The sequence below is a fragment of the Canis lupus genome, chromosome 29 (assembly GCF_003254725.2).
Source record: "Canis lupus dingo isolate Sandy chromosome 29, ASM325472v2, whole genome shotgun sequence".
Taxonomy (NCBI): Eukaryota; Metazoa; Chordata; class Mammalia; order Carnivora; family Canidae; genus Canis; species Canis lupus.
The window spans coordinates 36,695,233-36,718,968 of record NC_064271.1 but is presented as its reverse complement, the minus strand read 5'-3'; the positions used below and the strand labels follow the sequence as shown (position 1 = coordinate 36,718,968).

Below are 23,736 nucleotides of genomic sequence, written 5' to 3'. Positions count from 1 at the left end.
TGGGTGGCTCAGTTGGTAAACATCTCCCTTCGGCTCAGGTCATGATCTCAGGGTCCTGAGACAGAGTCCTGCATCGGGCTCCCTGCCCAGCGGGATGCCTGCTTCTCCCTCTCCCTCTGCAGCTCCCCCTGCTTGTGCTCCCTCTGCTTCAAAGAAATAAATAAAATATTAAAAAAAAAAAAAAAAAAAAAAAGAACCTTCCAATCTCATTAGCAGTAAAACCTAAGATTTAGTAAGTGGTTCTCAACTGGGGTAGAGTTTTGTCCCCAGGAAGACATTTAAAAAATCTGGAAACTTTTCTTCCTCACATCTCTGGATGGAAAGTTCTATTGGCATTTAGCAGTAGAGGCCAGCAATGCTCCTAAATATATCATGATGCACAGGACAGCCCTCACAATAAATTATCCAGCTCAACATGTCTGTGGTGTCATCGTTCAGAAACTCTGATATAAGTGCAGAATGCCTCTCTGATTTCAGGGGGGGGGGGAATGTCTGATTCAAAAACAGCAATTTACTTTTTAAAACTGGGTAATTATTTTTGCTCAGTAAACTCATGCATTGGGTTCTCATTAGGCCTCATGTTGATACTGTACTGGTTAAGATTATAAATAGTAAATAAATAGAATTTTCCTTTTGTCAAAATAAGGGTAACATAATAAGAAAACTCAGGAGAAAGACTGTAAGTCATCCCTGTTCAGAGAATTGATTTCAGCAGAATGGCAGTGATTTGTTTCAGTACGGTGTGCTTGTCATCCTAATTATACTGAAATAAGACAACTATGAACTTCCTAGTCAGTATGTTAACAGTTTGTAGTATTTCCTTGGTTTATACGCTTATCACAAAGGACCTTTATACTCTGTAGATTCATTAAAATCGATTGTCCTAATTGATACATGAAGATAAATTAACAAATCAAAATAAAAAAGAAAGCTCTCTTGGGTTCTGTTCCTCCCTTATACCGACCAAAAGACTGAAAAATTCATCCAGGGGTTAGGTAAATTAGAAAGCAGCCTTTCTGTGAGCAAGCACAGTGCTAAGTCAATACCTCTCCCTAGTCCTAATGGTCCATTAGTCTAATGACAACTCCTCAGCGTCATATCCTATCGTCTCAATTTTCATGACTGTTAACATTTATGAAGCACTTACTATAGAGGCCAGGCAATGTACTAGGTATTTTATTAATAATCAAAAAGTTCTTGTTTCTAAGCACTTAGAGACTAGACGGAAGTAATAGCAGTAAACTAAATACATATAACCAGTTACTGGTGTGCAGTTACTATGAATCAACACGTATGAACTGGGGCACCCAGCCCGGGAGGACGGGAGTACAGACAGGTTGGTGCTGATTACGCCGAGCCCAGGATAATAAGCTAGGTGAAGCTAGTTGGATGAAGTGCTCAACTCTGAATGGCAGCTCAAACACCTTCACGTACGAGGGAACAATGCTGAACAAGAAATGATACTTCTTACAACTTGCTCTAAAGAAAAGAAAAAAATAAATAAAAATCCTTTCAGTTATATTTTTTCTGCAAGATGGAAAAAGATTTTAAACAAGATGTAAGACAGGAAAGAAGAATCAATATGTGAAAACATATGGAAAGGAAGAAAACCACTCATTTGTTCAATAAAAGTAAAAACATTATGAAATTCCCAATTAAATTCTCAGAAACTAAAGAGATCTGCTTCTTCAGCTAGTTCATGCATGACAACCAAGGATACATGAACAATTGTGTACCAGCACTAATGGGCACAAATTTCCTTCTTACTGCTTCACATGCTTGTACACAGGTGCTTGGTCTCCTTCAACACCCATGAGTCTTAGAATAATTCGTTTGTCCTAAATAAACCTTCATCATTCTAAAAGGCTTTAAGCTTCAACCTGATTTCTAAGAGCCATGGCCTAAATGCCTATCACTTTATCTCCCTCTGTCCTGAGACACAATGCTATGCTTCATATATTTATTCCAAATCCCTTAAAGCAAGAATCTGTAATTGTATTATTCTCAATTATATGTAAGGACAAAATAAAGGCTGGATATAATTCTAAAACAATTTGAGAAGAACATTCAAGAATTACAATTTGGACAAACAAATGTTGATTTAATTCATACATCTTTTATTCTTCTTTTGGCAAACATCAGATAATATGAGCAAAACTATATTGCTCACTATAGTTACATACATTCTTTTTTGCTTTATATAAGTTTGTAAACATATGTTAAGTGGATAAAATTCTTGGCTAAGGACATACTCCAAAACTCTGACATATACTTTTCTGAGTTAGGAGAAAAGAAAGCTTATGAAACTTCCATTAGACCATAATCACACAGCAAACTAAATTAGTATATGCTGTTTTTAAATTAACATCTGCCATTTTTTAAAGACTTCAGTTTTTGGTTACAGCTAAAATGATTTTTATCTGAAGTTTATGAAAGAACAGAAGCTGACCACACAAATCTTACTCATAAGCATATTGGCCGTTTCAAAATAAAAAATAATAAAAATAAACCTATAATCAAGGAAATTCCACTCATCTTATTAGAAAAAAAAAATAGCTACCAATGTTATTTTAAATATAGATGGCAATTTGTAATAACTAGGTTTCATGATATTTGCTTTATTTCTTAATGCTTATCTTTTGATTTTAAAGTAACAGATTACTTTATAATAAAGCCAAGCCATTTAGCATTTTATAATTTAATTCTTTTATAAATTTCAGACCCCAAAAATTTCAGATCAAGTATTACAAAACAGTCAGCCTTCAGAATATATTTTGTTTGGCAGACAGAATGGTTTTTCTTCTTTTGAATTGGAATACCTTCATGCAGTACTTAACTTGCTCTAAGCTGACCCATCCCTACTAGCTTCCCACATTGTCACCAGCTGGGCATGTGAGGCTGACACCCGTTTTTAATATTATAAAACTCAGTATTAACTTACAAAAATTAAGTTGTATTCATGGAGCAAAAATTCAAATATATCATAAACTTGATGCTAAATCTTAATACTCATTCCTAATTTGAGAAAAATAGATCAAACCAAATAGGACTCATCTTCATAATACTTAGTTACATAAAACATTATCAATAAGAAATGTTTCTATATATGGATACTGTCTTATTAGAATAGTGTTAACAGTAACCTGAAATCTGAGATAGATAAATCATTCATATCACAAAGTATTATATACTGTCTTTTCTATACAGTCTTGGCTCCCAAACAGTGGGCTTCAACTTCATCCCTACATATAATATAAACATTCTCAAATATTTGAAATAAAGGAAAGGTGTCATTAATAAGGCTAATTAAAATTACAACAAAGGCTTTCTTCTAATCCTAGAGAATGAAACAAAAAGAGAGGTAAGACAAATTGGAAACGAGGAAGAATTTGAAGTCAAGTTGGCCCTGGACCCTTTTACATTGCTACTCCTTCTGTTCAAGTTAAAGAATAAGAGAGGCCACCAACTGCTCCTTAGTGGAACAGGCTGCAAAGAAAACAAAACAGCTAAGTGATGATGAGGAAAACAAAGAATATAAAAATTTGTAGTTATGAAGATGATCAAGAAATGATGGAGCTCCGGCTGGCTCAGTTGGTAGGGCATGCAACTCTTTATCTATCTCAGGGTCATGAATTCAAGCCCTATGTTGGGCAGAGAGATTACTTTAAAAAATTAAAAATAAAATAAAAAAATAAAAGACATTAAAAAAACTGTAAAAAAAAATGATGGTAGTAATTCTATTCTGAAGTTTAAGAAACAGCAAGGAGTAACAAATAAATGAGAGAGACAGTAATCTGACAGGTCTTTACTTGCACACAAATAAAAGGCTAATCTGTAATTCTTTAGAGGTTTGATCTGATAGGAAACACCTATTTACCTCTGAATTTGTCTCATTTCTTAAACTTAACTGATTCCCATGTGAATAAATATTTTAAAATTTTTAGTTATTAAAGCAAGGTTTATGGCTGCATTTTGACAGGGTTATATAAAAAGCTTCATAGTATTAATCCCATCAGTACCAAGGTTACTGAAATCAGATTCACTTATAAGCATTAATTAAATTTGCTGTCACCATTACCACATATTTGCAATGACAAAGAGACCAAGTCATTTCATTTCTTCAAGAATAGTTACATTAAAATGCTTACTGAAAGCTTTTAATAATGAGAAAAAAAATTTATTTTCAGTGCAGAACAAAATGTTCAGGACCCTATATTAATAAAAATATCAGTAAATAGGGTGCCGTCTTGGTCTGTAAATGATGTTCTCCAAAACTGACTCACAAGTGTTTTTAAAATACCACTGAGGGAACACTGGTTAAAGTTTATCGCTGACACATTTTTTAAAAAGTCTGTTAGTAGCTTTGCCATAAAACTGATTTAAGGTAGTTGTGTTTTTCAGTAATGTTAGAACAACCCAGCACTTGTAAGAATAGTCAGATCAGCACACTGTACTAAAACATAATTGTGCAACATTTTGTAAACTAGCTGCAATTTTCAGTAGCTGTGTTCACCAACTGTGTAACAGAATTGTAATGTTCTCCTAAGCCGTATGCATGTCTCATATATCTGAAATGAGAAAAGGAGAAATGAGTAGTTTAGACGAAAGTAATTCATTGTATATAAATGTTTATTATGTATATAAAACCAAACACTCTGAATGAATCACTCCACAGGGGTATCATTCAAAGACTTCATTGACATATTACTTAAAAGTTCAACACCATTTGAAAAGCATCAGCAGTCCCTAAACTCTGGTTCACTAACTCTAACTGAGTTTAAGTCAGGGAATACACAATCACTGGGGGGTAAAGGGAAATACTACAATGCTGAGTGCTCAATAAGCTTAAATTTTCACCTAAATCTAAGCCATTAATGACTACCTTTGTAGGTTTGGCTAATAAACACTAAAACCAATAGCAAATTCTCCATGCTTTGTTTGAGCGAAGAATTCTCATTCATGTAAAATACTTCTACAATATAAATTTTTAAAATCTCTAAGGAATAAACAATTAGGCAACATGAAAACATTTCAGCTTTTACACTTGTTGAAACTTAGCATTATTCATGTGAAACCGGGAAAATATGAAAACTAATGCTAAAATTTGTAACCTTTAGAAATGATTTTATTCTTAATTCATACACAAGAATAAACCACTAGAAGTTTTTAAACACTTATCTAAATCACATATTGATGGTGCTTTCTAATTCCATAATTGCCTTTAACATAAAATAAGCATAATTAATGCAGCTGGATTTTTTTTCCTGATTAATAGACATACACAACCTAAAGTCTTTGAATAATTCTTTTTGTCTTACTATGAAAAACATAACAGTAGAAATTTCCAGGTACTTACACAAGTATTAATGGTTTTTTTGGATATTCTTCACCAACTACAATAGGAGGAGAATCTGCCTGGATTATCTCTATTGGTGTTTGCAAAATGTGAGACAAGGCTCTTAGCTAAAGGAAAGAAAATGTATTAGTAAGGAAAATAAAAAGGTAAATCTTACTCAAATCATAAACTATTCAGTATGGGCAAACATCATCCAGGATGGATCCAGGAATATTCTATTCCTCACTGTATACCAAGAGCCTGCCACATAGTGGACACTTAATACATATTTTTTTATTTTTTATTTTATTTTTTTAATACATAATTTTTTAAAAACAAATATAATAGTTATTTAATCAAATGCAGAAGTTTTAAGCCCTGGCTGCGCAACAGCTTTTTAAGAAATAGCAATATCATAGTTAATGAAGTGAGGACATAGGTAGATTAGATTCATTATACTAGTCTTTCTACTTTTGAATATTGCCAGTTTTTAAAAATACTATTGCTCAGGCACTAGACCAAATCAATTACAATTTGGGAGGTGTTGGGGGTAAGGAGAGAAAGAATAGGTAAGAGTAGGAGGTGTATTTTTTTTTTGAGATGTATTATTTTTTTGTAAAGCTTTCTAGATGATTCTAACATACACCAGTGTTGATAACCACTGTTCCATAATTTTCAAGGCATAAGTAGAATGAGTTACGGATATGAAATTATACTATACTTTCATGGAATTTCCATCTGATTAATACACAATGTTCATTTCACACCATTTGTTATCGAATTAGAGCTTAAAGCTAGATGAATAATAATAAATATCGGTAGTAACATTACTTAGACTTACCATGACCAAGCACACTAAAGCGCTTTATGTGTATTAATTCATTCAATCCTCTGGGATATCCCATATATCCAATAACCCTATGTGATATGTACTACTGTAAAAGACCTAGAGTCTGGGACGCCTGGGTGGCTCAGTGGTTGGGCGTCTGCCTTCGGCCCAAGGCGTGATCCTGGAGACCCGGGATCGAGTCCAGCATCGGGCTCCCTGCATGGAGCCTGCTTCTCTCTCTGCCTGTGTCTCTGCCTCTGTGTCTCTCATGAATAAATAAGTGAAATCTTAAAAATAAATAAATAAAGACCTAGAGTGTGAGGCAGAGAATGGTTAAGCTGCCTGTCCGAAGTCAAGCATAAGGAAATAAAATGATCTGCAACTGAACTAGTGTGACTTTGAGGCCAAGTTCAAAATTAATCATTTAACAGTCCTCATAGTGCCCTCATCTATATATTTGCCTGATTATAAGAACATTCTGTCTAGAGCATGGTCCTTTTAGGAAGTTTTAACGAAGAAATTATTTCAGGAATATGAAGAAAATCCTATGCTGCACAGTAGCAAACGTAATCCCATATTCTATCTCATAAAATGTTCCTTTGGGACATTTTTTTCTTATAACTGAAATATCACTTTTTTTAAAAGCCAGCAAGGAATGGATGGCATAAAGAAATTTCTGGAAATCTTAACATCCCTTTGAAGACTTTCGAAATTATATAAAGAATTTCTCTTTAATAATTTAAATATACCCCATTGTGAAAACAGCAGCTCTTATTTCAAATGAATTCACAGACCAAAAATTTATGACTGTTCGTCAAAAGATATTTTAAAGTTTTTTCCTAAAAAATTTTTTTTAAGATTTTATTTATTTATTTGAGAGGGAGAACACGACAGGTAAAGGAACAGAGGTACAGGCAGATGCCCTGCTGAGCAGGGAGCCCAACACAGGGCTCTATCCCAGGACCCTGAGACCATGATCTGAGCTGAAGGCAGACACTTAACCAACTGAGCCACCCAAGCACCCCTTAAAGATTTTTTTTCTCCATTTAAGAAGACTTGCTTAGGTCTCTAGTTCTCATTAATTTGTGACCCTCAAAATAAAGTTCAAGCATCTTTACTCCTAATGTAGTCACAAAGCCACAATGAAAATTTCCTCAGTTTAGAGACCCAAGAGAGGCATACAAAACAAATGGACATATAGTTCCCTCTGGTGGCTCAGAAGAGGTACAAATACAGCACTACTGAGACAAAGATTTTGAAGAAGCGTTCACATCATTTCTTTAAAAAATACACTTCTTGGAAAAAATATATATACATTTCTTGAAGAAGTGAAATACTCCAAGCCACAATGACCTACCAAGTACACACCAGCGGTTTATGACCCCCACTCAATTAGGAAACTCAAGCTCGGGAGGTTGGCTGACTCCCTAGGGTCACCAAACTGAGAAGTAGAAGGAAAGCCAAGACCCAAACTCGGGACTTTCTCTCTCATTCCCTGACTTTCAAATACCCTGGGCTGCCACTTGGACCAATTAGATGTTTTGTTCATTTTGTTTAACGAAACAAAGTTAACAATAAGTTAATCAAATAAGCTTTAAAAAAAATCCTGATTAACTCCCTACAAGTGACTGAACACACTGATTTCCTACATGTGAATTTTAATATATCAAATACTGCTTTGAAGTCAGTATCAACTGAAATTCCAATCGTAATGTATTATGGTAGGACCTGACCTGTAATTTCACAGAAAAATAGTTTTCTATTTTCTGATGTAATGGATGCTACTTTACAATACTGATCTTCATCAGCTGAGCTACTATGGTCAGTTTCACTGTACTTGAAAAAATCTTCACTTCTGTAAGTCCAAGAAAATCAAATATATTGCCAGGAGCAGCATCACAAATGCAAACACACAGAGGCAACATTAGCCTCATCAACCCACAGATCAAACACTGGGCTATTTAAAATGAAATAGGGCTTTACTTCCCATAGATACATACTTTAACCACAAGCCTAAGAATGTTAACTCCTTATTTCAGTGCTTCATCAGTAGAGAAAAAGCAAATACGTAAAGAAAAGGGATATTCAATGAGAAACTGGGATCATCTGAAAAATGTCTGAATGCTACATGAGATTTAGAGATGATCTTAACGATCCACAAATGTCATGAATAGTTACAAACTTACCTCAAGCTGACCTCCCCATGCAGCTGTGTTGACGATATCATCACAGTACTTTCTAAACTCTTCTGTAGAGAAAAATGAGAATATAGCACTTAAAATAATTTTCATACATAACTTACAAGATCCCTTTTGTAGCCTCCACAATTCCTGATCATTGCTCAAGTTGTGACCTTTCTCGTTTCTCTTCCCTGCGCTCTGGAGAATTTAATCCACTTCCCAGATTGCTCCAACTTTGTACCACCTCTCCATCTGACAGCAAAGCAATTCATTTCTGTTTCTCTCTCTCAGACTGAAGCCCAGGGACCTTCACTACATAACAAGGCTATTCTGTTTACCCAAGCAACCCCCAAATGGCCACCATATTCACTACCTTGACATAGTATTTTAAAGCCCAGACCTGCATCTGAAAAAATACACTGAACAACTAAATCAGGTCTACTGTCAGAACCCATTAAGACATGTGAGAAGAGGTGACCCGGGTGGCTCAGCGGTTTAGCGCCACCCTCAGCCCAAGGCCTGCTCCTGGAGACCCGGGATCGAGACCCGTGTAGGGCTCCCTGAATGGAGCCTGCTTCTCCCTCTGCCTGTGTCTCTGCCTCTCTCTTTCTCTCTCTCTCTGTGTATCTCTCATTAATAAATATATAAGATCTTTAAAAAAAAAAAAAAAAGACATGTGAGAAGAGAACTGGGGTAAAAGTGGAAATGAGTGGAAATTCCTTTCCCAGCAATAGCAGCAAATAGGGCCTCCACTTGCTATTTTTGAAAGCATTTACACCTTATTTACTTCAGTATCAGTTCTACCCAAAGAAAGGGCTTCCTAGATCAGTCATGAGAGGACGTAAAGAGCTAATTGCAGTTTAATGGCACATTTTGAGCATATGTACTTTTTTAAAAAGTTTTTTTGTTTTTTTGAGAGAAAGAGAGAGCACAGTGTGCATGCGAGGAGATGCTGTGGGAGAGGGAGAAGCAGACTCCCCACTGAGCAGGGAGCTGGGGACTCTGGGATCATGACCTGAGACAAAGGCAGCCACTTAACTGAATGAGCCACCCAGGTCCCAAGTATACACACTTTGATACAGAAAGTTAAAATGGGAAACTAACAGCCTCCCCGTTCAGAGGAAGGGAAAACAATTAAGGGCATCTACAGAAAACTGTGTACTGTGTGTTTGCCCCATTCACTGCTATATCCCCCATGCTCAGAACAGCACCTAGAACAGTCCCTGGCACTTAATGTCCTTCAATAAATATTGGCTGAATGATTAAGAAATTATGTCTTTTATCTTTTTCTTAAATTCAGCATGCGGAATTGCCACTTCTTTTCCAGTACCCTGCAACTAGCAGAGTTAGAGATTCCATTAAAAGAAAGCCAACCTTAACCTTCCCTTGTCCAGCCCATCCTGGCCGTATGACTTGCTCCCAAGGGATACCACCACACCTTGCAGTCTTCTCATAAGGACTAACTTGCCTCTGTTATACCCCTGACTCCCCCCAAAACTCTCAGGCTTTCACCTGGTCTCCTTTACTTGCTAGTTGTGCTTTTTTTTTTAACCTCTCCATGAATCATTATTAATAATAATAAATAGTAATAATAATAATATAATATATAATATTATTAATTATTAATTATTAACAGTATTATAAAGAATAATAAGGCAGGTTATTAAATGACTTATTTTTGGTTTTACAAAGTCAAATTTTGCCTAAATATATGTATGGCGTATGGAGAAAATTAAATCTCCCAAAGTACAAGATGAAAGAATTTTGTTTTCCCAATCATTCTCTCCTTATGGTCCTGGGGCCTTATATGTCCATAGACTACTCAAAGCTTACCTTGCTCTACACCCAAATCTGTGACATGTGAACTTACAATTTTTTCAATAATAATGCTATTCCCATTTTTATCTTAAATAAAACAATATATTTAGCCACAAAGAGTGGTTAAGTACTTAAAAGATCTTAACAAGCAAAATGTACTAGTATCTATTAAAATAATAAAAATTAATTCTGCCTAAATTTTGAGATTTTTTTCCCTCCATAATAATGATCACAGGTTTTTCTTCTTCTCAATCCCAGGAATCATTTTAACAGCCAAGATGGTGGGGGGGAGGGGGACCGGGCGGGGGGGGTAGAAAAAGTGGGGGAAAATTACATTACCTGGAGTATACATATTTCCTGTATTAGGATTTGTTAAAAACGGCAGAAAGTCTTCCACATGGCCTTGTATATATTCAGCAGTTTGACTTCTCAAGGCAGCCACGGTCAAGGGGCATTTCTGTTCTTTCAGCTGATCTTCAATGGCTCTGTACATACAGTGGCCATCAGATGGAATCTGTTTAATTTCCAACTGTCTAGCTGCCAATATTTGAGCAAGTTTTTCACTTTCTATGTGCCTAGCTCCAGACAAGTTCTCAATTTCAGCTTCAGCTATCCTTTCTTCTCGCTCCTTTTCCAATGCAGCTTTTTTGTCCTAGGAGGAGAATAGAAGAAAGTTAATTCACAAATAATTAGGATTATTTTACATTGATTGAGAAGACAGAAATGTAAGACTCTCAAAACTTCCTACCATCTTCCTTCTCCCACAAGCATTATCATATTGATGATCTCATCACTTACAAACTTTTCTATACTATGAACTCCTTCCTTTATTCTCATCTGCATGTACCCAACACCAAGCTCTGTACTAGGACAAAAAAAAAAGGCTTTAAATTTTTCTTTGAAGTCTATTTAAAAACTACATGACAAGTTTCTAAAAATTCTACTTACTGATTTTAAAGTACTGCATTAAGACTAAGTTATCCTAGGCCTTAAAGCAACATCATCATCATATTTATGCCAAGCTAATCCAAGCTTCTTATCACTCAACTACTAGGGCATTAACATGCTAAATCACCAGGGAGGCATCAATATGCCAAAGCTTTTAGATGGTACAGGAATTCTATTTATCTAGCCTAAAGAAAAAAGAAAAAAAAACAGTGCATACACACACACACACAGGCATACACATTTAATCAAAGCAATAGATAAAAACATTCTTCTTATAAAAATTAAAACGTTGGGCAGCCCAGGTGGTTCAGTGGTTTAGTACCACCTTCAGTCCAGGGCGTGATCCTGGAGTCCGGGGATCGAGTCCCACGTCAGGCTCCCCACATGGAGCCTGCTTCTCCCTCTGCCTGTGTCTCTGCCTCTCTATCTCTCTGTGTCTCTCCTGAATTAATAAATAAAATCTTAAAAAAAAAATAAAATGTTACAGATAGACTGAAGTCCCCCTAAGGGCCACTGCCTATTTCAGTGCCTGCTCTAGAGGTCTGGTGTGTATCTTTGTAGATTTTTTTCTAAGCGTTTTAACAAAAACAGATGCATTCATAAAGAAGTACAGAAAAAAATATTTTAACAAAAACGGTATCATATTACATTCTGCAATGTGCTTTCCTTATTCAAATCTCAGAGGAGCTCTTCCCATGGCAACATATGCAAAGATGGGGTGAGGGTAGGGCAATGAGATCTGTGACATGAGGATGGATAGGAAGTAGAGTGGGAAGGTAAGAAAAATGAGGAAAAAAAAAATTCTGATGGTTACACTAGCAAGGATCAAAGCAAGAAAGCACTGTATGTTTCATAGCTAAATATGGATCGTATAGCCAGCGTACCATAAAAACATGCTAAGAGATGAGGTTGGGGACAAAAAAGGTATGTATATAATTAATATACGTTAAATCTATTTATATATTGCTTAAAAATTAGATATAACAAAATATTTACAGTGCTTTTCTCTGGATCATAGGATTACAAAATAAGTTGTTTTCCCCCCAAACCCATACCCCCATCTATCTCCCCTTTAGCAACCATTACTTTGTTCTCTGTATTTATGTCTGGATTTTGTTTACAAAATACATTTTGTTTTGTGTGTGTGTACATGTGTATATGTGTGCTTTTCTGCATCTTTCTAATTCTCTATCATGAATATGTTCTACTATATACAAATCATGAATGCTTTTCAATTTAAGAGAACAAAAAAAGTTAAATTCCACAAATCTTGATATTGGTAGCAAATTACAGTGAAGGATTTGGTAAACCAGGAAAAAGTAAGAAAAAGTAAAGATTTTCATGTCCCTAGCTCTCATTCCTCCTTGGGGCACAAGAAATTAATGGAAAGGCAAATTTCAATTTAACTTAATGTTACAGACTTGAACTACTTGCCTGTTACATGCTATGCTGGAACCTAAAGTGATTTATAAGTTACCTGAATCAAAAACCGTATTATCTCCCTAATAAAACATATGCCATTTAAGTTTATTCTGCCCAAATCCAGCAACGCCAGAAGTAACATGAACCAATTTATTTCACTGCATACCTACAACTATGCATCACAGCAGCATACAAATCTTAAAACACAAGGTGGCACTATTACTTTATAAAAGTCTATAAAACATTTTCAGGGGGGAGAGGAAGGATAAGCACCTTGGATATCATCTAATCCAAAACCCCTCACTTTCACTTTCCTCTGAGGAAACAGCACGCAGAAAGATTTCCAAAGGCCATACAGCTGGTTTAGAAGCAGAGTGGGACCAAGGACAACACAGAGCGCTCCTTCTATCCAGGCACCTAAATCAGAATAAAAGTTGGAGCAGATGGGAGCTGGAGTTAATTATGTCATATACTAGTACTAGAAGAGTGGAATTTTATACTATCTGCAAAACCATTTAATCCTCTAAAATACTAATCTAAGCATTTCACTTTTGCCCTCAAGTTCTGCTTCAGTGTTACACAGCAATTGTGTTTTCTTTCGAGGGCACAAGGTGGGAAATTTACTGGATTCTCTTCCCAGCCACGGATAGTTTCCTAGTTTCCCAATGGCGCTAGGCACTGTGGTTGCTACAGCCCTAGTGCTGGAGACAGAATGGCAACAATTAAATCTAATGAAAACACATACTTAGGTACTTAGGATGAAAACAGCAATTAACTCATTAATATACTGTCAGTAAAACTAGAGTCACGTCCAATATGGTAATGCAGCTAAATCAACTCTGAAGAGAAATCTTAAGAGCTGGGTACTCGTCCTGGGTTTCTATCAAACTTTCAGTTTGCCACTGAGACAACTGGGCTTCAGCTTTCTCATGTGTAAAATAAAGAAATTGAACTAGATCTCATTCCAGCTCCCAAATTTCCTATTTTTGGAACCAAATTCTTCTAAGTTCTACTTTGGGCTCTTTGCAGCATACGGAAAAGCTTCCTCCACTGAAGTCTGCTGAAGGAAATAAAATACTCCCTCTGTTTTTCTAGATTAAAAATAAGATATTTGCTCTACAGTATTCCAATAATAAATCTTCATAAAGTTTTGTCATGTTTTTCTAAGAGAGAATGGTATCTCTCCCAAAGATATACACAATTAACTAATTGGCTTTTTATTTTACTTGGTGACTTTGGTGGGGGAAAAAAGTTCAGGTATATATAAACTGTATTATAAACCTAAGTGTTTTCAGTTCTAGAATCCTATTAATAATATTACTATTAATACTATTAATGTAACAAAGCAATAAAAAAACTTTAGGCATTACTTCTAGAGTGTTTTCTCGGGATCCCTGGGTGGCGCAGCGGTTTGGCGCCTGCCTTTGGCCCAGGGCGCGATCCTGGAGACCCGGGATCGAATCCCACATCGGGCTCCCGGTGCATGGAGCCTGGTTCTCCCTCTGCCTGTGTCTCTGCCTCTCTCTCTCTCTCTGTGACTATCATAAAAAAAAAATAAAATAAAATAAAATAAAATAAAAAAATAAAATAAAATAAAAATAAAAATAGAGTGTTTTCTCTGCCAAGTGTTTAAGCAGGTGACTATGGGAAGATACTAATTTTTTTGTTAAAAAAGGTTGAAAAGGTATGCATTTCAGCTATGCAGTATCTTAGGAGAAAAGTAACAAAATGTTTGGGAAAAGTAAGGGAGTTGTTTTGTTGCCTAAGAGTCCGGCTGGGGATGAGTAAGATTTGATAAAGACAAGAAGGAGTTGGGACCTTCGTTTTCCAGAATTAAATAGGCTACTCTAAGATGTATCAATTACTAAGTAGAGCCAATTCAACAAGTATTTTGTTATGCCACTGTCAAGCAAAAATTCTGACCTTTGCTTTTGATCTATAGAAGCTAGAGGACAACTATAAGGCTAGCACAAAGAGAACACACATCGTAAGTAGGAAGTTAAAACCGGTTAACTTCCAAGATACCACAAAGTCTATGATTTTATGACATTCATAATCATAATATTTACTCAAGAAAATAAAATCCTACATACGTATGAGAAATGTCTGACAATTTGCAACTTAACTTTCAAACAACAAAAAAGACTCGGTCTTGACTTGAATTTCTAAGAGGCACACTATGCAAGACAGAACATGGTAAACAATACTATCATTTGCTAACCCACGAGCTCTCCAGGCCTTGTGTTAGGGCTTTGGAAACAGTACAGTATTTAATACTCACAACAACTCTATTAAGTAGGTATTATTTCCCCCATTTTATACACATGAAATTGAGGTTTAAAAAGGTGAAGAATCTTACCCCAAACCGAAATAGTAAGATTAAAACCTTCATATGTCTGACACCAAATACCATGTCCTATTAAATTAGGTACTACTAAATTATAAAATGCTAAGTTAGCTTAAAAATAAAAATTTAAATCCTATAAAACATCAAGCGTTAGTAACAACATTTGGAACTAAACATACTGGATTTAAACCCCTTCTTTTTCCAAATGAACAGCCCTTTCCTAATCTAATATCATTCCTGTAATTTTGATTTCATGAACTCACTACTTCCAACTAATCAGCTTCCCTACAGCTCTCCAATAATGGAAAATTTCATGCTCACATTTTTTTTCTGTGCATGCTGTTTCTCCTGCTTCAAATATCCTACTTAAATAACTGTACTTTCTTAAAATTCCAACTCATTATTTAATACTTGACACAAACGAACGTTTCCTTCTCTGAATTTTCACTGCAACTAACCATTACAAAGATACCTGCATAATCCTGAGAATTTTGTTACACCTGTGTATCTTGCTTAATTTCTAGATTCAAAGCCTTGTTTCACCACTTTTTACCATAGTTTTTAACGAAAACTGTGCATCAGAATCACCTGGGCCCACAATGTGAAGATTATGAAGTCTGGGATAATATATTTGTAAAAAATATCCTTTGCACACCCCCTTCCTGTCCCTACTCTCTAGGAAACCTGGAAGCTGAATGTGTTATTTTATATTGCTTAGGCGTATTTTCTTCTCTTTAAAATGAGGATAAGAATCTGCTTCTCAGGATTATAATCAGGACTAAATGAGATTTCATATAATCTATATGCCTAGCACTGTATCTGGCACCTAGCAAGTGCTTAATAAATGTTAGTTCAGGTCCTTTGACAAGAAATTCCAACATTTTCTTTTCCTATTCCTTGGCTATACAACACCTAAGATAGTAATAAACGTATAGCACTAACTTAATTACTTGGTGACATGACATTCATACCCGTCTCTTTTGTGCTTTTGATATCCGAGGTGGCTGATTCTCGAGAACCAAGTTTGAAATGTTAACAGCAACAGAATCTATCTGAAGGAAACAAAAGTATTACAAGTTAATGATAAATACTTTCAAGTTATTTTTTAAAGTATTAGATTATATTATTGAAAATCGCAAATATGTATAATCCCACAATTCAGATTTGAATGACAGTACTAGATGCAACAGTACGTGACATGGATTTGTCTTTTTCTATTTTTAAGGGAGAATTCATCAGATTCCCAGAAAGTCTTGTTAGAGCTCTCCAAAGATAATGTTCATCCCTGCAGGCTTTCCTTCCTTCTAGAAATTTCCACTCCATTAATCTGAATACTTCCTGTGAGTGCCAACTCATTCTGCAGTTCACCTTTCCCCTCTAAATGCTGAGAGTACTTATAAAATTTTTAAGGTCCTGTCCTGAGGCGCCTGAGTGACTCAGTTGGTTACGCGTCAGACTCTTGATTTCGGCTCAGGTCATGATGTCAGAGTCCTGTGGAGCCATGCATCAGGCTCCACACTTAGTGGGGAGTCTGCTTATCCCTCTCCCTCTGCTCATCCTTTGCTCCTCCCCCTGTACACACATAGTATGCGCACTCTTTCTCTCACATAAATAAAATCTTTAAAAAAAGAAAATAACAAAATCATGTGCTGGCTCAGGTCATTACTGCCTTCATAACCTCAAATGTGGCAGCAAAGGCCTTTCTCCATCTCAATTAGCCAGACCTGATGAATACTGTTGAGCTTTCTCTATCCTCTCCCATCTATAAACTGATAACTACAGGTAGAAAAGTTAATGTATTGTTGAAATATCACGACCAATCTTAATCATCAAATGGCTATCGTGTTTGGGGAAGAAGAAAGATGCTAGTCTAATGATTAACATTAAGAACTAGTATTTTATTACTGCAACTGTAACTTAGTTATGAGGCCTCTAACAACAAAAAAGACAGCAGTCTCCAAGGCTATACTCAAAGTATCAAAATATCAAAATCAGATTAAGACTTCAAAGAGTGTCTATATCAACTTTAGTAAAATTAGAATTCTTTTATTTTTTCAGAGGAATCTGCTAAAATCTACAAAGCACCTGGAAAGCAATGACATGAGAATTCAGATAGTGTTCAGAAAGAAAAGCAGCTTAAGTTAATGAAAAAGATACTGGGTCAAAGTAAAATAGGAGTTTGTATTTTAACAGCATTAAACAGTATGTAGCTTAAAAAATCAAACATTTTTGTCCTTGGAAACTTAGGAAAGAACTCTCAAAACTGAAAATTGAAAGAGCAAACCAGACTATCTCGCTAATTGAAAAGATAGGGAGATAATCAGGAATACCAAGATTGTGACAACACGATTAAACACCTGGAGCATCACGCCTTGCTACTTGGCAATAAAATACATTAAGGCATAAAAGGCCAGGATCTTCTGACTAGCTATTAAGGCTAAAGAAAACGAGACCATGTTTAATATAATGACCACTGTAAATCAGTAAAGACAAGTTGTTTTCCCTGTCAACAGCACACCAAAAATAAACCACATAAAAGTAAATTATGGAAGATAAAGTTTTTGTACAGACAAAAGAAGTTTCTAACTATAGAAAATAGAGGGGTGCTTGGGTGGTTCAGTCGCAGTTTAGCCTTTGCCTTTGGCTCAGGTCATGATCTCAGGGTCCTCGGACTGAGACCCACGTGGGGCTCCCTGCTCAGCGGGGCGACTGCTTCTTCCTCTCCCTCTGCCCTCTCTCCTCACTTGTGCTCACTCTCTCACGTGCTCTCTGTCCCTAATAAATAAATAAAAATCTTTAAAAAAAAGAAAATGGAGTAAGGCTACGGAGTCTGTGATCCTTAATATCCAAACCCAACAATAAACTACCATACCACACAAAGTTATAACAGAATTCTGATTTCACATCTTGGAGTAAGACAGTCCGGATTTTTAACTCTCTTAACTTAATAGCTGTTATAAATTCAGAAGGAAGTTCTAATCTCTCTGAGCCTATTTGTCTCTTGGAAAATGGGATTATCTACATTTACTTCCTGGGTTCCTCATAATGTGCTACTATGAAAATCACATGAGAATAATGCATATAATATGTTAAAAGTCGGGGATCCCTGGGTGGCCCAGTGGCTGAGCACCTGCCTTCGGCCCATGGTTTAATCCTGGAGTCCCGGGATCGAGTCCCATGTTGGGCTTCCTGCATGGAGCCTCCTTCTCCCTCTGCCTATGTGTCTGTCTGTCTCTCTCTCTCTCTCATGAATAAATAAAATCTTTAATATATATATATATGTATATATATATATATATGTTAAAAGTCTTTGGCACACAATGTCTATTACTACAATGATAAAATAAATATTAGTTAAAATGAGAGCATGCTCCAATTTATCGAGAAACAAAAGGGAGTTTTCATTTGTTACAGCTTGTTCCTAATGCACTTTTATAACCTAAACATGATCTCACATTTGCTGTCCCATTGTTTTCTTACAGACTCTTGTGCTTAAACAGCATTATTTGTATCATGTTATATGTGGAGAAGTTCATGCTCGGGAAGCTTAAGTAACTTTTCCAGGGTTACAATACTATTTAATGGCGATTCTGGGGCCAGAGATCTGATCCTCCAACTTCCATTTGGTGAAGTTTCCTCTAGTCCGCTTTATCAATCTGTTCATTTTTGGGGCAAGTACATAACTGAAGTGTCCTTTTTTTTTTTTTTCTGCCCTCCCTTACAAAAATACATTCCCACGTAAACCTGCTCCCAGAAATTGTCATGAAAGGTGATACATGAGCATGATTGTGTGACTTCCGTTTCTTCCAATACTATGATTTCATACAGTGAAAAGCGGCTTTCAGATGCCGCAGGCAAAGAGAAACATCACATACTTTTCCCCCCTTAGAATTCAGCTTTAGTTGCTCCAGTTCTTCTTTATGTTTCTGTTCCATTTCTGCTTCCAACTTAGCGACATCTTCAGTGAGTTGCTTCCTCCTCTTTTTGTCATTCTTGGGAACAGCATTCTTCATACCCTGAATTTTGGCTGAAAATCCACCAAAAACCATTAAGCCAACCACACAGGGGTTAAGAGGAGATGAGAAATAGGAACAGTCAGGGGATGATGGCAAGGGGAGAAAAGGCTGCAGACAAGTAATGATGCACACAAGAAGGATGATCACATAATCACACATTTACAGAGAAGAGCCCAGACGGAGAGATCAGAAATAAATATCCTCATCAACCGAACTGTAGGTCTGTTCAGTCAATAAAAATCCTCAACCAAACTAATCATCTGTTCAATAAATAAAAATCCTCAACAACCGAACCGTACGTCTATTCAATAAATAAAATCTCATCAGCCCAACCGTTCGTCTGTTCAATCAATAAATCTCATCACCCAATCCGCACGTCTATCAATCTCATCACTATCCACACGTCTGTCCAATCAACCAACTTCCTCATCACCCAATCCCAGGTCTGTTCAATCTCGTCACCCAATCCGCACGTGTGTCCAATCAATCAATCGCATCACCGGAACTGCACGTGTGTCTAATCAATGAATCAATCTCATCACCTGATCGGCACATGTGTCCAATCAATGAATCGATCTCATCACCTGAACTGCACGTGTGTCCAATCAATGAATCGATCTCATCACCTGATCCGCAGGTGTCTCCAATGAATCGACCTCATGACCCGAACCGCACCTGTGTCCAGTGAATCTATCTCATGACCCGAACTGCACGTGTGTCCAATGAATCGATCTCATCACCCGAACTGCACGTGTCCAATCAATGAATCGATCTCATCACCTGATCCGCACGTGTCTCCAATCAATGAATCGACCTGATGACCCGAACCGCACCTGTGTCCAGTGAATCGATCTCATGACCCGAACTGCACGTGTCCAATCAATGAATCAATCTCATCACCCGAACTGCACGTGTGTCCAATCAATGAATCGATCTCATCACCTGATCCACAGGTGTCTCCAATGAATAGACCTCATGACCCGAACCGCACCTGTGTCCAGTGAATCGATCTCATGACCCGAACCGCAAGTGTGTCCAATCAATGAATCGATCTCATCACCTGATCCGCACGTGTCTCCAATCAATGAATCGATCTCATCACCTGATCCGCACGTGTCTCCAATCAATGAATCAATCTCATCACCCGAACCGCACCTGTGTCCAATGAATCGATCTCATCACACGAACCGCACGTGTGTCCAATCAACGAATCATCACCCGAACCGCACGTGTGTCCAATCAATCAATGAATCGATCTCATCACCTGATCCGCACGTGTCCAATCAATGAATCGATCTCAGCACCCGAACCGCACGTGTCCAATCAATGAATCAATCTCATCACCCGATCCGCACGTGTGTCCAATCAATCAATGACTCGATCTCATCACCTGATCCACAGGTGTCTCCAATGAATAGACCTCATGACCCGAACCGCACCTGTGTCCAGTGAATCGATCTCATGACCCGAACCGCACGTGTGTCCAATCAATGAATCGATCTCATCACCTGATCCGCACGTGTGTCCAATCAATGAATCGATCTCATCACCTGATCCGCACGTGTCTCCAATCAATGAATCAATCTCATCACCCGAACCGCACCTGTGTCCAATGAATCGATCTCATCACACGAACCGCACGTGTGTCCAATCAACGAATCATCACCCGAACCGCACGTGTGTCCAATCAATCAATGAATCGATCTCATCACCTGATCCGCACGTGTCCAATCAATGAATCGATCTCAGCACCCGAACCGCACGTGTCCAATCAATGAATCGATCTCATCACCCGATCCGCACGTGTGTCCAATCAATCAATGACTCGATCTCATCACCCGCCCCGCACGTGTGTTCAGGGTGACTGGGGGGGGGGGGGTAACGTCTCGGGCTAGCTCCGTCCCACATCCTTCCGAGACCTCGGGACTGAGCGCAGGCGTCTCGGGAGGCCGCGGGGGGGGGGGGGGGCAGCGGGGGCAGCGGGCAGGCACGGTCCGCGGGGGCGGGGGCGGAGGGGCTCGGCGGGCCGGGGCCCCGGAGCTCCCGAAGGCCTGGCGGCGAGGGCCCCTCCGGGGCGGGGGCGGGGGCGGGGGCGGGGGGCTCCCGGGGCCCCGCAGGACCGCTCGCCCGCCCGCCGCCCGCCCCTCCGCCGCGCCCGGGGACCCCCGCCCCGTCACCTTGCAGCTCTTTCCTCTCTCTGCGGTGCCTCCTCGCCAGCTGCTCCTCCTCATCGAGCTCCTCGGCCAACGCCGCCTCCATGACGACCGGGGAGCCGCGCACCCGCGCCGGCAGAGGCCGCAGCCCGCGCGGCCCGGCACTTCCACCCTCACCCTTCACCCGGGGCCCCATTGGCCGCGGCCGCGACCCAGCCCCGCCTCCCAGGCGGCTCCGCAGCCGAGCCGAGTCATTGGACGGAAGGGAGCGGCGCGGGGACGCACGCATGCGCATTCCCGGGCCTGCCCCTTCCCGCTCGGATGGGGCGGGGCGGGGCGCGAGCACGACAGCCGATTGGCGCTGACGTGAGGCGCGCGGTGATGACGCCGCGGGCGCCATGTTGGGCGTTTCCTGTCGCGCCGCGCGCTGGGCAGCGACCGTTAGATTGCCGGCTCTCCGGTCGCCGAGAAAGGCTGCTCGGGAGGTAAGCGAGGGGGAGAAGCCGTTTGAGTAACAGGCTGGTGGTGACCAGTGGGACGCTGTGGGCCCCCTCGGTCGAGTGGCGGTGGTTGAGTTCTGTGTATTTGTTTTAAAGGTGGTCCTAGCTGAGCTCGGAAGAGACCGCTTGGAATCGAGAAAATGCCGCCTCTGGACACGGAAGAGCTGGGAAGCCTGGAGAGCTACGGGGCGGGGCAGCTCGCCGACCTGTGCCCGGTCATAAAGAGGCTGATGCGAGAGCGCCTGAGGAGCATCAGGGTCTTGAGAGCGAGAGCGGAGGCGGGCGCGCTCGTCCGGTCACAGAATCGAGCTGCCGACGCGAATACGACCCCGGAGAACCGGGACGCCGGGAAAAAGGAGAAATAAATGGAAGAGGAGAGGAGGCCCATCTCCAGCATCGTGCCCGGGAGATAACCGTCGACGCTTAACAGAAATACTTGAAAACAGCGCAGCCGAAAAAAACAAAAAAAAGAAAAAAAAAAAAAAGAAAAAAGCTAAAGAACCAGTTGAAGGCAGTTTTCCAGATTTGAAGGCCGGTCCGAATCTGCAAACACCAAAAGTGGGTAGAACACCAGTAAAACTTGACAGAAAGCAACACGTAGACACACCCTGGTAGCGACGTTTGTAAAACTGGAAGGAGAAGAAAGAAAATGTTAAATAATTCGGAGAAAGGTTATCTAAAAAGAAAGAAAAAAAAAAAAAAAAGGCAGGTTATCTATAAAAGGGTGGAAGTCAGACCCACCCACCCCCACCGCCCCCGCCCCCGCCCCCGCCGGTTTTTCCCTCGCAGCTCCAGACCCACAAAGGTAGTGAGTGGTGCAAGGTCTACTGTTTTAAGGAGGAACGGTCTTGAGTGAAGAGCTGTGTATCCTGCGAGCGAAGTCGTGGTTTCTACACGGAGGCAAGTGGGAGGCGTTTCCAGATGCAGGGGTGGGAGAAGGTGTATCACCCACACGCCGGCCTTAAAATCCCCGCCAGGTTCTGTTCCCGCCGCCCGCGGAAGCGACTCCAGAGTGGGGAGGCATTAAAGCTTGTTGAGTTCCGTTAAGGTTAAGTTATTAAGTTGTTAACATACAGGGTCGTGCAGAGATGGCGGAGTCGGGTCTGAAGTTTCAGTTTATCTCCTTTGAAACGGAAACGCTGTGCTACAATGTTCAATTTAGGGAGCAAATGTTACTGTTCGTAGTGTGTAACGTAGACATAGACGAGCATTGCCGTTCAGCTAAGCAGAAGTAAAAGAAAAGGGCTTTGTCACTGTGGCCAGGACAGAGAGAGTAAAGGCATTCCGAGTGTTAGTTCGGTAAAATGGGAAATTGGACACAGTTTCGGGTCCTCTTATGTTTGATTATAGAGGAGGAATAAGTAAAAAGTTTGTTTATAGTGTTAATACCGACAGTGTAAAAAGAAAATGTCCAAATCTCTGGCTGGGGAGACGGTAGCTGTGAACCTTGGCTTCTGTACATCTTGCCTCGGGAAAATCGGCAGTTGCTGCTTCCTTCTGAGTAAATTTGGCGTTAGATTAGTGTTAACAGATAAAATATAGCGGTTTTATGGATTGGAGCGGAAGTGATGAAAAAAAAAACAGCCAGGAAACCTTAAAAGTAACATAGATTGACAGAGGTACAGGTGAATCATCACAGTCTTAAACAGGCTAACTACTCTTGTTGAAAAGATTCCAGTTGGGTCAAAAATGACTCTGAACCTGAAATGTGATGTTCACGTTTGTATAAAACAAAGGATTAAAGGAGTTTAAAGATAATGAAAACCTTTAAGTCATAGAAATTGAAGTAGGAAGCAACATTTGTATCAGAATTTAAGCTATAACAAAGTATACAACACAGTGTAGGATGTAGCATTTAAGAATCTTTGGTAAATAACGCGTTCATATGCAGACTGTTCAGTATCTTGATGTGAGTGGTAATTTTTAAAAATAGTTCATTTTAGGTATTTAATAAAGTAATTTCTTTTTTTAAAATATTTTTTAATGTGTGTGTTTGTTTATTCATGAGAGACCGAGAGGGGCAGAGATGCAGGCAGAGGGAGAAGCAGGCTCCTCGCATGGAGCCCAATGCAGGAATCCATCCCTGGACCCCAGGATCACGCCCTGGGCGGAAGGCAGACGTTCAACCCCTGAGCCACCCAGGCGCCCCTAATAAAGTAATTCTTAATTAAAATACATATGCTGGACA

General features: G+C 39.2%; 1 protein-coding gene and 1 long non-coding RNA gene across 4 annotated transcripts; one reads left to right on the top strand and one right to left on the bottom strand.

Moving 5' to 3' along the window:
- Positions 1-1,160: 1,160 nt before the first annotated feature.
- Positions 1,161-21,271, bottom strand: OTUD6B (OTU deubiquitinase 6B). 3 transcript variants are annotated; one of them, XM_025433496.3, is made up of 7 exons: positions 21,073-21,269; positions 18,755-18,906; positions 15,851-15,931; positions 10,502-10,814; positions 8,351-8,412; positions 5,357-5,463; positions 2,097-4,568 (listed from the first exon to the last, which is right to left on the bottom strand). In XM_025433496.3, exons 1-7 carry the CDS (start codon positions 21,242-21,244, stop codon positions 4,484-4,486), a joined length of 972 nt encoding a protein of 323 aa, XP_025289281.3. In that variant the 5' UTR covers positions 21,245-21,269; the 3' UTR covers positions 2,097-4,483. The 3 variants fall into 3 exon arrangements, with proteins under 3 accessions (XP_035564214.2, XP_025289281.3, XP_025289282.3); XM_035708321.2 differs by lacking the exons at positions 2,097-4,568; positions 5,357-5,463 and adding an exon at positions 1,161-1,479 and having other exon boundaries at positions 21,073-21,271; XM_025433497.3 differs by lacking the exons at positions 15,851-15,931; positions 18,755-18,906; positions 21,073-21,269 and adding an exon at positions 12,806-12,949.
- A 30-nt stretch (positions 21,272-21,301) lies between these two features.
- Positions 21,302-23,524, top strand: LOC112650691 (uncharacterized). The gene is made up of 2 exons (XR_003130377.3): positions 21,302-21,533; positions 21,645-23,524. It is a non-coding gene; the product is annotated as an uncharacterized LOC112650691 (long non-coding RNA).
- The last annotated feature ends 212 nt before the right edge of the window (positions 23,525-23,736 follow it).

Coding starts and splice junctions, on each gene's coding strand:
- OTUD6B (XM_025433496.3), bottom strand. CDS start 21,244: ATGGGGCCCCGGGTGAAGGGTGAGGGTGGAAGTGCCGGGCCGCGCGGG. Junction 10,815..15,850: donor CAAAAGCACAAAAGAGACGG/GTATGAATGTCA, acceptor TTCTCCTCCTAG/GACAAAAAAGCTGCATTGGA. Junction 5,464..8,350: donor CATGGGGAGGTCAGCTTGAG/GTAAGTTTGTAA, acceptor TCTTTCCTTTAG/CTAAGAGCCTTGTCTCACAT.